The sequence below is a fragment of the Drosophila virilis genome, chromosome X (genome assembly GCF_030788295.1).
Source record: "Drosophila virilis strain 15010-1051.87 chromosome X, Dvir_AGI_RSII-ME, whole genome shotgun sequence".
Lineage (NCBI taxonomy): Eukaryota > Metazoa > Arthropoda > Insecta > Diptera > Drosophilidae > Drosophila > Drosophila virilis.
The window spans coordinates 27,673,230-27,691,996 of record NC_091543.1 but is presented as its reverse complement, the minus strand read 5'-3'; the positions used below and the strand labels follow the sequence as shown (position 1 = coordinate 27,691,996).

The 18,767-nt window shown below is 39.3% G+C and overlaps 1 protein-coding gene across 2 annotated transcripts in view; it reads right to left on the bottom strand.

The window, feature by feature from the left end:
- Nost (Nostrin) overlaps positions 1 to 18,767 on the bottom strand; it is a 27,942-nt gene extending 9,175 nt beyond the window's left edge. Inside the window, exons 1-3 of one of the 2 annotated variants that reach the window (XM_032439007.2) lie at positions 18,562 to 18,767; positions 17,765 to 17,854; positions 9,114 to 9,371 (exon numbers count right to left, since the gene is read on the bottom strand). In XM_032439007.2, coding sequence (XP_032294898.1) covers positions 9,114 to 9,371; positions 17,765 to 17,791 — 285 coding nt within the window. In that variant the 5' untranslated portion in view covers positions 17,792 to 17,854; positions 18,562 to 18,767. The remainder of the gene's footprint in view (positions 1 to 9,113; positions 9,372 to 17,764; positions 17,855 to 18,561) is intronic. The other variant, XM_070211149.1, reaches the window with a different exon arrangement.

Here is an 18,767-nt window from a genome sequence, read left to right as displayed (position 1 = left end):
TTATTTCCAGAACTAGATCGTTCACATTGCGATCATTAAAAAACGGTGCGCCGAGAGAACACGCCCCAGTTCGCATTTAGATATTTTTGTCTGTTAAGTATGCAACAATCAGCTATTATTTAAGTCGCATCGTTTGATATTGCCATCTGGGCAAACGGAATGGGTTTCGACTTGCGAGTATGTCATTCCGGAGTTATGTAAATGTTCTTGTGTTGCAACAAGTGCCATGTCTACAAAAATAAATCCAGCCAATTCCGAACTATTGATATTGCGTGTTGCCGTTGAATTCTTGTGAAAAATCTTTGAAACTCTATACATTAACTAATGGAAAATGTGTAATTAAATCTTTTTAGCTTATATCTATCTATACACAAACATGAGTTTGCAATGTATTTCGTGTTATATAAACGTTATAGTTATATAATAAGCGGTCGCCAGGCAAGGTACACGTTCTGCTGTTTATTTGCCGCAGAGCTCGAGAACACACAAACGATTCTTACTCGCACAACTCCAGAGCTAAATTTCCCATACAAACCTTTTCGGTTCGTCACAGCCCGGTGTCGCTAGATTATGAGGTGCATTTATCTCGTTTAGTGTCGAGTATAATAAACAAATTGTTGGCCCATTAGCACCCGTTGCCAAAATCGAGAGCAGGCAACAAATATACATACACATGTTTCTACATGTATATAAAAGCTGCTTGTGTTGGCTGATGACTGACTGACAAACTGATGGATTGACTGACTGACTTACTGATGGACAGACTGACTGGCTGTCTGACTGAATGACTTGCTGATTGACTGACTGACTGCTGGATTGACTGACCGAATTACTAATTGGCTGACTGATAGACAGACCGACTGACTGACTAATCGACTGACTTACTAATGACTGACTGACTGATTGATTGACAGACTGACATACTAATTGGTTGACTGATAGACAGACTCACTGATTGACTGGCTGACTGATCGACTGACTGTCCTACTGATTGACTGACTGACTGATGGATTGACTGCCCGAATTACTAATTGGTTGATTGACGGACTTATGGACAGACAGATTGGATGGTTGTCTGACTCACTGACTGACTGATTGATTGACTGACCGACTTACTAATTGGTTGACTGATAAACAGACCGACTGACTGACTGGTTGACTGATCGACTGACTTACTGATTGACTGGCTGACTGATTGATTGACTGACTGACATACTAATGGTTGACTGATAGACACACTCACTGATTGACTGGCTGACTGATGGACTGACTGTCCTACTGATTGACTGACTGACTGATGGATTGACTGACCGAATTACTAATTGGCTGACTGACGGATTTATGGATAGACAGATTGGATTGCTGTATGACTGACTGACTGACTGATTGATTGACTGACCGACTTACTAATAGGTTGACTGATAGACAGACTCACTGACTGACTGATCGACTGACTTACTGATTGACTGAGTGACTGATTGATTTATTGACTGACATACTAATTGGTTGACTGATAGACAGACTCACTGATTGACTGGCTGACTGATCGACTGACTGTCCTACTGATTGACTGACTGACTGATGGATTGACTGACCAACTTACTAATTGACTGACTGACGGACTGATGGACGGACAGACTGGCTGACTGACTGATTGTCTGACTGACTGACTGATTTACTACATACATACTAACTATATACATATAACAAAAAGATATAAATATATTTAGCAAAGTGAGCATAGGAAATGGGTGGGAAAAATAAAGAGTAAATAATTGAACCGAGCAAAGCCGGGCTATGTCCGTCCGCCTATATATATTTATATGTATATAAATACAGCCGATGCCAACCTAGGCCAGTTTGAACGATTCGTCGATTTGCCCCTATATGGTCGCACTGTTTGCGAGTGGTTCGGTCTGCGGCGCTTTCTGTTTCACTTAAACAAATATTTTTGCAACTTATCTCGAAATGTTGCGCCAAATGCAAAAGGTCGGGCGGGGCGGCGACAATGCGAAATGTTCCCTTAATGAGGCATTTAATTGTTAAATTGTTTTTGTTTTTTTTTTCATTCTTTTTCCACTTCATCTTTCTGTATTCGTATTATTTGCGCAATGTGATAATAATAGGTGTAGAAAATGTGTTCCTATGTTTAAGAATTAGACAAGAGTTTGGCTTTCACATACGAAAGCCTACGTGGCTTAGAGTCCGTTGACTATCGGTAAACCTAGCTAATTATATTGTGCTACAAAGAAAAGCGTTTCACGTTTCTGAGCAGGCATAGAATCAGATATATATATATATATATATACCAATTAACTGAATGAACTGTCGAATCATTCATGGACATCTTTTGCAGCTGTACATAGACTAAAGACTTGTTTGTACATCATTTAAGTTATCTGGGTAATGATATAGCACTTGGCATGGACCCGATAATACGAACAGCTCCCATAGGCTGGCATAAATGTACTTGCTTGTTTAAGACAACTGATTAAATCGTCTGATAACGACTGCGAGCCAGATTGCCAGCTTTTATCTTTACCTGGCAGCTGTGCAAAAATATGTATCCAGAGAGTTTAGTCACTTAGTGAGTTATGTGCTTAGTATCACATGTTCGAGTGGAATTACTTCTCGTTCCGGAAACGTTGCCAGGCAAATGTTCAATTAAAGCATGAGCTTTCAGGCAATCAAAGTGTGTGCTGCAGTTGCAACTGGCCCCTGAGATCAGCGAAGATTGTTTTCAGATTGTGACATACATACATTACATAAAGCATTCACCATTTAACATAATTAACCTCGAGTGTGACTTGTACAACGGGCTCTAGCTGCATGGGTCTTTGGGTTCAATAATTGTGTAAAGTTTAAATAATGTAAACCCACCCGACAATGTGTCATTGACATCTGTGCTGGCTAAAGCTGTACAAGTGCGCACAGCAAGCGGCAAGTGTCAGCGACATATGCTAAACAAAAGCTGCTTGCATTTCGATAATAGGGGTCAAGTAGAGTTGCCACCTCTACGGCGGTTTGAAGCCGAACCGGTTTAAGCTATAAGCCGGATAATTTGGATAATGTCCAGCCGAAGCTGGGACTTAATCGCATTACATGGTTCTAAATGATAATAGAGAAGACGAAAAAAGAGTTGCCACTTCAACTGGCCCGTGCTTAAAACTGGTTCAAAGCCGAACCGGTTTAAGCTATAAGCCAGATAATTTGGATAAGGCCCAACCAAAGCTGGGTCCAAATCGCACTGCATTGTTCTAAATAATAATGTTTTCAAGTATTATTGCAAAATTTATGAATTTGACGGTTTTTTTCTTATACAATACAATACAAAGCGTGGGTACATACTAGATGTCAAAAATCAGAAGCACGAACCGAATTTTAGGGCGAGGCATTGGTTCGAGTCATTAGCTGAACCAGCGACTTCTTTTTCAAAGTTTGACAATCAGCCCCTCCCACTCTCTCTTCCATGGCTGACAGTCTGTTTTATTAAATGGGCAGCACTGGCTGCAGTTTTATTTCAATTCGAATTTCATATTCCGGCTTATGCTCTTTGTTGACCCATTGGAATGTTGCGAGTTGTTGTTGCTGTTGTTGCTGTTGTTTTTGCTGCTCTTTTGTTCTATTGGTTGTCTGATGTAGAACTATGTTGGATTTATGTGCTTGTCACTAATGTGGCCAGTTCACTCATTTGTTGTTCTTTAGAGAATTAAAGAGACGCCTTGTCTGAAAGAATTAACTAACGGCTAAAACAAATTGATGAACACTGTGTGGAAGGGCATCCAGTGTTTATGTTAATGGGGTCGGTCGACAGGGAGCCGAACGCGTGAAAAGATCGCCATAAGATCGAAAAACAAAAAAAAAAATAATAAAACTATCTGTAGACAGACTTATACTATGATATTGTTCGCATGATATTGTGTTCTATTTTAGCCGAAACCGAAATAAAATAATTGGCACAATTTCAAGAACCCAACAACAGTGGCAGAAATGTTTAGAATTTTCATTTGGAAAAGTTTCGCTCATTAAATGCAGTTGGCTGCCAAAAAGAAAAATATGAAAAGAGAGAGAAGAACAAATCGAAAAAAAATACACATATTGCAATGCGTAAAGACACGCATTATTAATAAAGATACACAAATTACGTGCACAGATACATGTGTGGGCAGAATAGAATGTATCTTTTTTGTGCAACTTGTAATTTGTCACACGTCCGACAATCAGATGCAACAACATTGGCGCATCTCAAGCTCAAGTTTGATTTTGTCACATGCCGCAAAAGATGCGGCCGAAGGTCGCTGAAGACAAGCGATTAAATGCGGCATTTATGGTCTCTGCACATGTTTTCGTTTGATTTGTAGATACAGGTGTTCTTGTAACTGCAACCTGCTGTCGCACCAGATAAAACAAACTGGTCGGCTTTTACTTTTGCAAATTGCCACATGTTTCTGGCTTGTTGTCTATTTTTTTTTTTTATTTCATTTTTGAAAATTCACCCATTTTTTTGGACTGTCACAAATCGGCGCAAATCAATCAACAATTAAGAACAACAAATTGATTAAAAATGTGGATCACAATGTGTTCTGTTGTTGTTTTCTCACACATATGACACCGCACAAACAGGTAAAAACAAAAACAACAAGCAAAAAAAATACAATTAATAAACCTCACGCGGCCACTTTCCACATTAATTTACGCGTGTGCGTTATGTAAAGGCAAATTACCGAAAATCTACGAGATTTTAATTAGGTGAACGCAAAATTAACGTCGAAGACGACGACGGCGACGGCGACGGCGACGGCGACGGCGACGGCGATGTTGAAGCAGATGGCGGCATTTACTACGCCCCTCGCGGTTGCGACTGCGGCTCCCAGCTTTGTTTAGAACAACGGGCTACGAAATACAGCAAATACGTCGACGCGACGTCAACGACGCACAACGGCAGACTAAGCGCAGCCAGCTGAAGCAGCAGCACATCAGCAGCAGCAGCAGCAGCAGCAGCCGCAGCGGCAGCACCGGCGGCGACGACGGCAGAACCAACGGTTCAAACGAAACGGGTACGACTATACAGATACCCGATCCCGTGACTCGACTGCATGAACTCACGAGCATCAACGTTTCCCGTTTCTAAAATAGACTTGGCTAGCTAAATGACTGTAGAGCTTTCATTGTGTCGGGTCTAATTCGAACCCGTTCAGTTTTTTAAACCTTTAACCAAAGCAAGTTGCTCACAAAATAGCCAAATCGAAAGCTAAACTGCATATTTTTTTGAAAAATGAATCGATTCGAAATAATTTCTTATTTCACATATTTATTTCAAAAGTGGATTGATTCGCAAAAAAACGTTTAATGCTTTAATTTATTCCAAAATGTTGTATAAATTGAATGAAATTCAAATTATTTATGAAAAACGAACGATATAAAAGAGCATATTTTCCTTCTTGAAAACTAAACATGGGTTTGAACAGTGAACTGAACCGACGACGACTTATTTTTTTTGTGAAGTTTGATATTTGTAAAAATGTTCTTTAACCAGGAGTTTACTAAAGGTTTAGCTGGGTTTTAAAGTTGCAATTTTACACACTTTTGACACTAATTTCTGGATTAATTAAACACTGGCAATACTCAATAGATTGCTTAGTCAAATTCCCATTTATCAGATTTAGTGCTTAACAATGTCTAAAACAACAACTGGACAACTGGTTTTTGAAAGCCTAGCATACCCGATTGCCGCTTACGGGTGCGGGTATACTGCACAACGAAACTGCGTGCTCCCAACTGGAGAGCCGCATAAGCGTGGAGCGCTCAAAAGAGCGAGGAGTGCGAAGCGCAAGCGCATCGTGCCGGCTGCTGCTGCGTCTTAACGAGACTTCGCAACGCAAGAGAGCTAACGTCGACGGCGATGCTGACGCTGGCGCTGCCGCTGCCGCTGCACCTGCTGCGATATTGTTATTGTTGTTGTTGTTGTTGTTGTTGTCAACGCGTAGGCCAAATATTTGGACGAGACTGCAGTCTTACGGTACCAGCATCTGTTGTCGCAGCATGCAAAGCGGTATTCGCTGATTGGGTCTGCGCACATGTACCGTTTGCGCACAGTGTGGCCAGAGTTGAAGTTTATTTTCGCTGCCTGGGAGAGCGACAAAAATTAAACAAAGTCCATTTGAAAATTTCGCCTATTGTTGGCAATTTGATAAATATTTAAATGCTATCAAATAGTTTATCTAGATATAATTGACGGCCCCATTGTATTGCTTGTGTAGTGTTCATGTGTTGTAAATTTCATTTATACATGATGACATTATCAATATTAACATTATTATTATTGCTTATAAATTTGCACATATCTTGAAAACAATTAGTTCAACTTCAAAACAATACAACCAATAGTTGTATTTAGTATGAGCAACAAAATATACTTTACAATTCATATAAATAGTTGCATTAACTTTTTCGCAGCTTTTCTAGAGCCTGGCACCACTGTGCATTAGCTGCTACAATAATTTAACCAGCTAAATGCACGTGCTGCTGCTGCTGCTGCTGCTGCTGCTGCTGATGCTGATGCCGCCGTTGCGGTTGACAAGTACCGGTATTATGGGCAATGTCAGTTGCAGTTGCATAACCGCTGTAAATTTATGCGGCTTAGCAGAAAACGCCGCCGCAGCAGCCGCAGCCGCAGCATGCATATGTATGTATGCGTGTGCATGCGCATAACTATTTGCATTAACATTCAGCGCGTGATTAACACAGACGGCGCAGTTCACACGACGACGCTGGCGTCGGCTGCGACGCCGACAGCGGGCTGCTGCACTTGTTGCTTGACCGAGATTCGCAGGGTTCTTGCACAAGCTAACAGCAGCAGCAGCAGCAGCAGCAGCAGCTGCGTCTCTCCATAAACAAAAAAAACATCTCCAACAGATGTGACAATAATGCTCGAAAAGCCGTTGATCGTTTTTTTTTTTTTTTTGTTTCTTGTTTTTTTATTCTTCTTTTTGGCGATTTGTTTTTTATTTGTAGTTTTTTTAGCTACATTTCATTGTGACTTTTGTATTTTTTGACATTTATGTGGCAATCAGTTGATTATCAGCACACACAAAAAAAACAAAAATAAGAACTTAATTAGACATTGCAACTTACTTGGCCGGCGCATTGTTTGGTCTGACTGGAAGTTGGAATTGTTTTGAGGCTTACCTGAAAGCATAAAGAAATCAATTTAATAAAGTTAGTTAATGTTGCATATGATTAATGGACATGTTATGCGAGCGGCTTAATTAGTCGATGATAATATAAAAACCAACACCAAATATGTATCTAATGAGTCCCAACATTGGTTTACTTTAGGTTTATTAAATGCATTTAAAGTCTATAAGATGTATTTCAGTGTATAGTTGCATCATGAATGGTTCGTGTATATTCTACATAAATGGTTCTTGAAATAGCTTTACAGACATTTTCCACATTTACTTGTGTGTTTAAAGACACGAAAACAACATATTTTTATATAATATTAATTATTAAATATGTTTATATTTTATTAATTATTATAAATTTTTTGGATAGTCCAGCATTCTTTGATCTTGTCTCAAAATATTGCTAAAAAAATTGCTTCCAGAAGAATAATTCAAGTTTTTCAACCTTAACAACTTTTATTATATAAAACTAAAATTCAAATTTAGTCAGTCTGTTTCAAAATTCGAAGAAAACCATTTTAACCATTTTATCCTTGCTGAAGAATTTTATGATCTCTGTCTGAAAACGTAAAAGTTTTCAAATAGGATATTAAGCAATAAAAAAGGAAACAGAGGCAAGATTATAATACTTAGTAGAGTTAGATGGTTGAGCTGAGGTTCCTGTTTTGGGTGTATGGGGAGATTTTTGGTCTTAAGAATTTCTAAAAATAATTGTAATATATAATAATAAATATTTGTAGCTAAACAAAGTCTTGCTAACAATATACTGTGCATATATTACGGCTCTACGGTATTTCCCTATGGTATTTGCCTTGCACCAAAAACAAATCAAAAGATTCTTCTTTTTGCAACTAGTTATTCGTTCACCTTTTTTAGGCCCATTATTTACCTAGACACTAGCCCAAAAAACCTTTCATAGCCTTGTTGCGCTTCTGTACTTTCTTTTTAGCGAGTTTTGAATATATTTCGAATATTATCTGAACCTCGAGACAGCTAAGCTAAGATTTATAACGTGTAAAGGTCGCCAATAAACCAATCAAAAACAAAAACTGGCGACATTTCCAAATAATTGAATGTCAAGAATGAAACCAAAATCAAACATTTAAGCAATATTTAGCTTTTAATTATAATATTTATTGTTTTTTTCTGCCAATCAATGTATATTTGGATTAATTCGTTATGTTGTTAACGATGAGCATAGCGAAATACAATAACTATCTTTGGGTTATATTTGAACGCATTGCTAGCGCCATCTGTGGGCTGGTAGAGCGTTCACGCGAAGCTTGCACTGAAAGCTCGAGCTGTTGCTTTGTTGTCGCAGCCAAGCTTTAAGCTTTAAGTTTTGCACCTGCGCAAACAGTTTATTATTATTATTATTATTATTATTATTATTAGCAGCGATCCGAAGACCTTGCAAAATATTTACTTGCCCAGGAAGAAGCAGAAGAAGGCCAAGGCATAAACAGGTAAAAGATCAGGTCTCTGTATGCATAGGTATTAAAAGTCTGTTGTTGCTAGCTGTTGGCCGGAGCTTTTGAGTGTTCGAATTGCTTATAAATAAGTTGCACTTACTTGCTAAATAGGCCCGGACTGGGCTGCCAAACGAGTTTAACAATAATATATAATTACACACACACACAGTGAGAATGATGTGGTGCAGTGGGTGCGGGTGGGGTTGGGGGGCATGGGGGTGGTTGATGGCATGGCATGGGCAACACATAATAAAATTAATATCCATTAATTGACGCCAACGAGTAAATGTTCGATAAGTTGATTTGAGCTGAGCTGAGATGTTTGTTGTTGTACTTGTTGTTGTTGTTGTTGTTGTTGTTGTTGTCGTTGTTGTTGTGGTTAGATGGCGGGCGTTGGATTGGTTGGTGGAACACGTATGAAAGCGACTAGGAGATGTTCGTGTTCAACGCTTACCTGCGCATTGCCCATTAGAGCATCCTCTTCGAATTCAGCCTGGACAAGTTCTTCAACATTGGCATATAACGCCTCCAATTGTTGTGGTTGTTGTTGCTGTTGTGGTTGTTGTTGTTGTTCGTGTTGTTGTGCTTTTTGATCCTTCGGCTGTTGCTTCAGGTGCGCATTGAGATTTATTGCCGATTTGGATTTTCTTTTGGCATAACGAGCGGAGCAGCGCAAGCTTTTAAGCACGCCGTACGAGCGCGCATTCGCGAGCTTTTATTGGAGAGTGAGAGAGAGAGAGAGACAGATAGAGAGAGAGAGAGAGAGAGAGATAGGAATATAGTTGCAGGGCCAGGGGCAGGGGCAGCGGGTTGGCAAGTAGCAAAAGGCGTGAGCAGTTTTGCTAAATTTAAATATTATCTTCAATTTTATATAATATGCAGTAAATACATAAGCAATATATATATGTGTGTATATATAAATAGGTAAATACATAGCTAAAATCTAAGGTGCAAATTGTGATGAGTTAATGCATTTATTTTTGTCGTGAGTATTAGCGCAGGTGCAGCGGTCAAATAGTTAGCGGGATTGCGGGGCGGATTGGGAGGCGTGCTGTCCACTTTCTATTGCCTACGTGCCGGCATGTGCCGTGTCCACAGTCAAGCGCTGTCGCTGGCCGTGTCTATGTGCCCAAAACTATGGCTTTGCCAACTTCCGGAACAACAACAACAACAGCAACAACAACAACAACAACTAGCTGCTGTCTTGGGCCTGGCCAATGATGATTCAATGGGCTCCGCTTTCTATATATAGACGCATGACCGATGTCGGCTGCGATTGCAAAATGTTGGCGCGCCGATAAAATCAATGAACTCAACAATTAGCAACAACAATTTGGCTTAGTTGAAGCAACTAAAGACATGTTAATAAAACAACAGCAACTGGCAACGGGCAACTGGCAACAATGTTGCGCATACGCCGCGTGTGGCAACAATTAGGCGACATCATTGCCGAAAGAAAGTTCATGTGGCAAGAACAGGCGACAGATAGACTGTGGCGTCTTTTGTCAAACGAGTCTAACCAGAACCATATTCAGAACCAGTCTCTGCATCCAATTCAGAACCAGCCCGCAGTTTCAATTGCAGCCAGCAATTAACGTGCCAACTATTCGATGCAAAACCTCGAGCTTCGAATGTCGAGCTGCAAGCCTCGGCTTCTGAGCTCCCTGTATATATAAAAAACAATGAAAAAAAAAAAAAAAACCCATTGACAAAATGACGCGGCAAACTTGTTAAGAATCGCTGGCATTCTCAAAACGAGGGCTGCCGCAGCAATCGGCCATAAATTTACAAGAGTGTGCATCAGTAGAGCTAGTAAGAATGACAATTGAATATAGATATATATTATATAATAGGTATAATATAGTAGAAACCCATTCAAGGCAGAGTTTAGCTGAGCTTTAATCAAATTTTGTTAAGCTTTAATTTTGTGATATATTCAAGCATTTGCTGGCGTGAAATCTGTGTAATTTGTGAAACAATCAAATTCTTCAAACCAACCTCGCTGGCATTGTTGGAAGTGCAATTTGTTTTACACTTCGCTGGGTATGCAATGTGCCTGTGAATGCGGCTCAATGAAATTGGCCAGGCGCGTCTCGGTCTGGACACGCGGGGGCAGCGAGAGAGAGAGAGAGAGAGAGAGAACAGGGACAAAAGTGCAGCGAAAAATGTTGCAAGCGCGATTTATCATTAAGTTGAACAAAAAAATTGAACGCAATCGAATAGCTGACTAATGAAATCAGCTCGATTTGTCATATTATCGTTATCGTTTCTAACCAATTCAAAGTTCAGCAAACTGTCTGTGGCCCAAGGAGAACTTCAGTCGACCATCAAAACGAGCTAGCGAGCTAATTTTTTGTCTACATCTAGTGCAGATTTAAGTAACATTTTAACCAAAGGCCATAAATCGAAGCTTTTCCAATGGTAAAGCGCAGACAAAGTGGAAATAAAAGCATTCGAATGGAAGAAACAATCAGCTGCAGTTGAAGCCAAGCATGAAAATGGTTAAATGAGTCGATATCGGCGTCTTTTGGTGCCAGAGTTTATTTCATATGTTCGAAAGCTCTTCACGAGATCTCGAAATGTTCTCAAAAAACTGATAAAACAATCGATTCGGAATAAATGGTCAGCTCTTCCAAATCGATAAGTATCGAGTTATACTTAAATAAGGCAACACTACACACCGATATTTATCGATTATAAAAGAAATGTTCAGCTCTACCAAATCGATAAGTATCGAGATATGCTCAAATAAGGCAAAACTTAAAACAGATATTTATCGAAATGGTCTGTTTGATAGAATTTGGAAGCATCGATAAGTATCGAGATAAACTTAAAAGAGCCAATTCTCAAATCGATACCTATCGATTCGTAATAAATGGCCTGTTCTTCTTTTTGAGTACAAATCGCAGATATATTTTCCGCAGACAATTGAAATAATTTACTGGATCCAATGCCCCGTTCCCCTTGAAGGGCTGGGTGATGCATTAGTTTGTCAACTTTTAAAACATATCCACAAACAACTTTGCATAGCTTGATATTTTAGCTATATGCGAGATATCGCATAGGTAACAAAAATGTTGTCAAAATCTTATCAACATAAAAGTTTTGGTGCCAAAACATTTCTACCGAAACGATCAATCAAAAAAGTGAGCTATATTAAGTACCAAAATATTATTTGGTCGGGTATTTATTTAGTCGGTGGCAATCAAGGGAAAGCTAGACATGCGACAGCCTTGGATAAGCTTTGCCTGATATTCGTAGAAGAATTGTCCCTAGGAACAATTCAATTCGGGATCGGAGCAGTTCAATTTGGGAGACTGAGCACAACATTATTCAATTGCGCCCTGCAATGCCGGGTAATTTCGTCTAGAATAACGCTTATATAGCCCAAACAAACTATGCCTATATATATATTGGGCTTTTTGGGCACCCTTCGTCAATTACCAACAATTGTTGGGCCATGTAGGTCAGTGACAGTGCGACTGGGACTAACTAGCACAGCCACGCCCACCATATGAATTTAACAATTGCCTTGGCAATAAATATTTGAAGAACTCGCGGTACGAGTATGACAAATGCTCGTACTTAAAATATTTCGTTGATTATATGTTTACCTGTTTGCAATTGTTTATCAGGTGAGCTGTGAGCAACAATTAAAGTCATTCAGCAGTAAAAATCACCAACAACAACGAGAACAACAACAAGTGAATGACGCAAAGTAAATACGAATAACGCAAAGTGAGTGTGGGTTGAACAAAGCGAATCGTTTCTGAATAGAACCTGAGTGCTTCAAGGGATTCGAGCTGGTATTATTATTTAGAACTAAACGCGTGACGAATTATTTATGTGCCACACTTTTCAAATAGAGTCAAGATTTCACACAATTCTTTCCACTAGAGTATAATAACATCTATTTAGATATGAATTCAAACTGACTATATTGAGGTTCTGTGCTGTTTTCATTCAGAGTATGGAAAAATATTTTCTTATTATTATCAAATAAATAATAAGAATAATTTTTGAAATTAAATAAATGTGTTCTTACATTTTTCTAAAAATATTGTACATACATATTTAAATATTTAATATTGTTGAATATTTATTTAAAATTCTCTAAAAAAAAATTTCTTTTCTAAAATAAACAAACTTCTATATAATAAATATTATAATTATATATTACAGAAAATGTTACCCAATTATAAAATTTTTGTTTGGAATCTTTTTGTTGAAACGTGTCACGAATATTTTTCAAAATCTGTTGACAGTTTTTTGCAATGATGCAATATTTATTTGAACGATAATTTATGCTAATTTTTTTCTATTTTTATATTTTTACGACTTAGATAGTTAGATAGATGGTTAGATGGTTAGATATTTGTTTTGGCTAGTTTTGAGTGTTGCGTGCGCAACACGACACGCGCTCCTCTCTAGCACTTGATGTCTTTTGGGAATTTAGAACAAATAAAAAATCGCAAGCTCATGCGGGTGGATTGATAAATTTCTACTTAGAAATTTCCAAATCTCATTGCCTTTGTTGTTGTTATTGCTGTTGCTGTTGTTGCATTTAACGAGGTCGGCTTGAGACCAAGTCTGGGCACGTTTCTGTTACCATTTCGAATTGTTTGGGGTCTGTCTTGAAAATCAATTAACATTCAAGTTGCCACGGTCGCAGCTTTTGGTGCTCCGGCGCCGGAGCTGCAGCTGCTGTTGGGGCGCAATGAACGCGTATATGGGCCACTCGGCTGACCGTAGCATTGGACGACGTGACGCGGCTTTAACTGTCTTTGGGTCTGTTTTTGTTAATTCATTTGGGTTTTGGCTTTTTGGTGTGCCCCCGTTTCAAGGTCGACGCGACTCGCCGTGTTCGAGTGCATTTTGTTGGCCAACCGGCAACTGGAAATGCTTTTGGGCCAGATTTCCACATTGGCTTTTCCACCTAACTCAACTGTCCGGTCGTATCTTAGCTTGTCCTAACTGTAGTTGTCGCTGTTGTCGGAGCTTTTATTTTTTGCGCGCGCCCGACAAAAAAACTTAAAATATATATAGTATATATATCTTTGTAATCATAAGTATAATAAAAACGTATATTTAACACACATTTGTGCCTTGTTGTTGTTGTTGTTGTTGTTGTTGTTGTTGTTGAGTGCGCTAAGTTTTTTATTTAATTTTGTTTGTCAGTTGCCTCGCTTCGCTTTGTTGTCGCCTGCCCTCTGGCCCTCCCCTCGTTTTGTTGGCCGGCTTTTCTTTCCTTTTTTTTTTTTTAGTTAAGCTCTTTGCCATTTAATCTGTCATGGCACAACAACAACAACATATATATACATATATATAATTAAATAAATAAATGTATTAACAAACACACACAACGATCCATTTCGGCACTTTCACTGGCTAATTGTCGCAAAATTTCTTTGCTCTGACAGCTTCCGACTCCACAACAAAATGCCAACAAGTACGGGCTATTAAAGAAATCTAACCAAACGACTCGAATGAATGTGAATCCTAATATATATATATATATATATATAAATATACATCTATTATGAAATCACGAAGATTTCTAAAAAGATGCTGGTTAATATAAATGTTCTATTCCAAAGTTTCTCAAATATGCAACTAGCTTTTCTGCTAAGTAGGAATTTAATACAAATGGGTATTACCCGGCTTTGCTCGCGCCAAGTTTCCAGCTCTTAGAAATATTAAAAGGAGTTTTTGATTCCCACGCGTGGATTTACCGAAATGTGTGAAAAATTTCCATCCGTTTCTGCTTGTGGGCATGTGGGAATTAAAGATTGTATAAGCGATATTTGTATGACAAGAAATGTACAAAAATGGAACATTTTGAACAGAAACATTTTTGATTTTCACATTTAAACTTGACAAGAAATTCGCAAGCGATTGTTCCAATGGAAGCTATAGGATATATCCGATGGATTGGGCCTTGAATCATCGTGATTTAGTTAACCGATTTGGCCAATATAAAGCAGCATTATGTTGACAAACTCTTGAGAAACTATGCTGTCGAGTCTAATCTTCGATTAAAGTTCTGATTTTGGCAATTTTTGCTTAAAGCTCACCAATCGCAATTTTCATTCGAGTTAAAGCGCTTTCTTCGTTTCGACTTTATGTTTAGAGCAACAACTATTACAACAACTACGAATAATCGTTTCGTTGAAAGCGAATTTCGCCGAAATCGAAACCGCATTTTGCCAATCAATTTCCCAATCGCAGCCAATTACCGCGGCAAGCGCAATTGGTCTACTCATAAATTTGGCCGCGTCTCAAAGTACTTGCGACACATGGAAATCCACATGGAAATTCAAGCTGCAAATCAAATCTAATCAACATCCCAAATGGAGCCAATTGCGGCTGCTCCTCTGCCTAACCAGCTCCATGGCCCATGGCACACCTGCCGTGTGGTAATGGCAATGGCAATGGGATCGCCATCTGCATATCCGGTGGCCACAGTAAAGTTTTTCCGCACTCGCTTTTTGCCAACATGCTTATTTGTGCGCGCTTTTTCTCCCTCTCTCTCTCTCTCTCTCTTACTTTTTGTAGTTAATTTAAATATTTTCTTTACGAAACGAGTCTGGTAATTAAAAGTTCATTGTCGTGCTTGTTGTTTTCGATGTTGTTGTTGCCCAGCAGCCGGGCGCATTATGTGGAAACGATTTTGCAACATGCCAAAAAAGATTTAAAAATGAAAAAAAAAAAACAGAAAGAAAGATGAAAAAAAAAACAACAAACAGCAAATGGAAACCCAGCAAACCAGTTGAATAGGCTGCGGCCTGGGCAGGCTGGCGTGCAAAAAACAAGAAAAAAAAAATATAAGAAAATAATAACGTTTTTCAGATACACACACAAGAGATTTTCCCACATGAAAATTATGACAAAATGTGCAGGAGGCAGCATCAGCGAGTCATCGAGCCGACGTCAACGTCAACGTCATCGTCGTCATCATGCGGCAGGAAGATCACGTACCCAGTTCCATGTGCATAGTGAAAGTTAAACCAGCTGCCCGGCTATGCTCGGCACGGCGCGGCACGGCACGGCACGGCTTGGCTTGGCTTGGCCATGGTCAGTTGATAGTTGATAGTTGGCCGTTGGCCGTTGCTCGGCTCGGCCAATGGCTGATGACAATTTGGCGTAATTGAACTTGGCGCGGCACCTGCAATAAAGATGCGCCGACATCTCAGTCACGACATTTGCGCAATCAATGCGACCAGTTTGCTTGCAATTGCGGAATTGCTGCGTCCAAGCGAGGGCGTTGTCAGACATCTTATCAGCATATGCCCAAGCATTTTAATGGCCATAATGTGATTAGAGGGAGCGATAGAGAGAGAGAGAGCGATAGAGACAGAGCGCGTCTTGCATAGAAAACAATCTTATATTGCTTGCGCAGAACATTTTCCCTAGAAAGTGGCGCACAGTGGAAACTAAGCACAAATTTTCAACAAAAAAAAAAAAACAGCACAATACGTGCTTCGATAATGCAGCATACGAGGCGTACATAAACTAGATCTAGATTACCAGACATCATGTAGTTTTTACTGGCTCAGCTGTGCTGAGATTTCACCTGAAAACGTTTTGTCTACACGCATTTATCGTTTAGCTCAATGGAAAATGGGCTAAAAGCGAAACTACATAAGCTAAAGACCTGAAGACTGTATCGCTTTCTGTCCAAAATATCTCGTTTCATTTTTACAATATCGATAAATATCGAAGAACTCGAGAATTAAGAGAGCTATATTAATTTTTTTTGGTATACAGGCTCTGGTTTAGGAATAGAATACTTTTTGAAGGGTATTTCCCAGTTGGGGGGGGGGGGGGGGGGCACTTTCTGCTAGACTACTTTTACTTGTTTTTTTTTTTGGTAGTCTTACATAAACAAATCTATTTTGTGTTGAGCTATGAACAGTATTTGCGGGCATCTCCCCTTTAACCGATTGATATAAATATATAATCACAACAAAAATTTTCCTCACATTCCACTCATTTTACACGCTTGTTAACGAAATTCCTTAGACCCCACTCCGTGCAAATATGTGCACGAATAAGTTGTGGGAGCTATTATTTAATCACTTCCGTCCCAAAGCTAATATCTTTCCTTTCACTTTTTCCTTGAGGCGAATAATGATATCGAATAAAAAGAAGTTTGCAGTATTCCTTATAAAATAGCTTGATCAAATTGTATACAAAACAATTTTGTTCACATTCCACTCATTTCTCACGCATGTAGGTGAAATTCTGTGAAAATGCATTGAATAAAACTTTTAAGTTTCTGGCTTGCTTATGAAACACTAAAAAACATTCATTATATAATTTCATGTTTCGCTAACCTGACCTTTAAGAAATTGATTTATACAAACATTGCTTAATTGAATGCAAAATTAAGCAATTAGTACTTGAATTATATTGATATAAATAAATTAGTTGCCGCAACGCGAACCAAGTTTATGCAGTGACCCCTGAATTTATAATTAATTTTGTGTTTGCATATTTCAATATTGAAAAGTTTGTTTCAATTTCTCTGCAAACTAGGCCAGCCATTGTGGCATAATTGAGGCTCTTGCCCCACTGTGCAGCGCTTAACGGCAAATTTCGAATGCGAATCAGAATACGAAAGGCACGCACAATTTGGCCCCAAAATGTTTTGGATAATAAATCATATTGTAGATCGTGGCAGCAGCATCTAACGCAATTTTCCATTTAGTTACAAGAGAGTGGGGAAGGCGGGAAGGGAGGGGGGGCAGAGTGGAACGGCAAATCGGGTCAGATGCAGTTGCGTGGGGGCCAATTGGCCAATTGGCCAATCGGGCCATAGATGGCAGCACAGGTTAATTAACGATTCGGACTAATTAAGTTGCGCATCTCTGTGACAAGGGACAGTAGCTGGACAAGAGGGAGGGGGGGGGGGGGGGGGGGACTGGGGGCAACTAACGATGTCGTCCATCGCATCCATGCACAAATTGTGCAAAGCCAAGAGGCCAAATGTTGTTGTTGTTGTTGTTGTTGTTGCTGTTACGGGGTTAATTGTTGTTGGGCACATAGCAAAGTTAGTGTAACTAGTTAGTCGGTTTGGTTGCAAATATTTGAAGCTCAACTCACCCATGAATTATCTCGGAATTGTGACATATTTCGCGTGGACAGGGGCGGCCACTGCCTCCCAAATGTTATAGCAGCAGCTTGATGATGACTCTGTGTTGGTAGAGGACGGTATGAGTTTCAATTTTAGATGCGATCCACCCGACAGATATATATATATATATGTGTGTGTATATATAGTATATAGAGTATGTATATCTATGTATGGGCAACTTTCAATTTCGATTTCAATTTCGTTTGCAATTTCTCGCTTTTGTTTGATTTTTGTTTTTTTCTCTTTTGCAAAGAGTTTTCGTTTTTCCTTTGCGGCTTTTGGCTTTCATCTAAGCATTTTGTGAGCTAAGCTGGACACACACACAAGCACACACAAGCACACACAAGCACACACACACACACACAGATTGCAGCTAAGCGTAACGCATGAAAATGAGCGCCAAAATGTACAAGCACAAAATATTGAACAACAAAATTACACACACACACACACACACACACACATACATAGGAAAGAGCGCTCGAGATACTTTTGTATCTTTTTTTTTTTTTTTGTTTTTTGCAAGCAGTCAGCCGAAACTGTGCACCACAATTATTATGTTTTATGTTAGGGCATATACCCTATACATAGAGAGCACAATGCGGACAATAGGCACACAAGACACTTGGCCGCAAATGCAATTGTATATTGTGCACTAGCTGCGGCTGGGCGACAGGTTCAGTTTGAGATACATTTCGTGGGCCGCCGCACTCGGCTCACAAAGATGGGCCACACACTAATTTGTTGGCTAAAGCAATTCATTTACATTTGGCCGTTGCAGTTGCAGTTATCCGTTTCCAGTGGCAATTGCAGCAACAAAACAAACAAAAAAAATAAGATACACACGTCGAACGTTGGCAAATAGTAGTACAAAAAAAAAAAAAACAATCAAAAACAAAAACAATATATATGAACGCGATAAGCAATTAGCCAAGCGCGGGTTTTGCCCTCGAACACTGCGAACCGAACTTG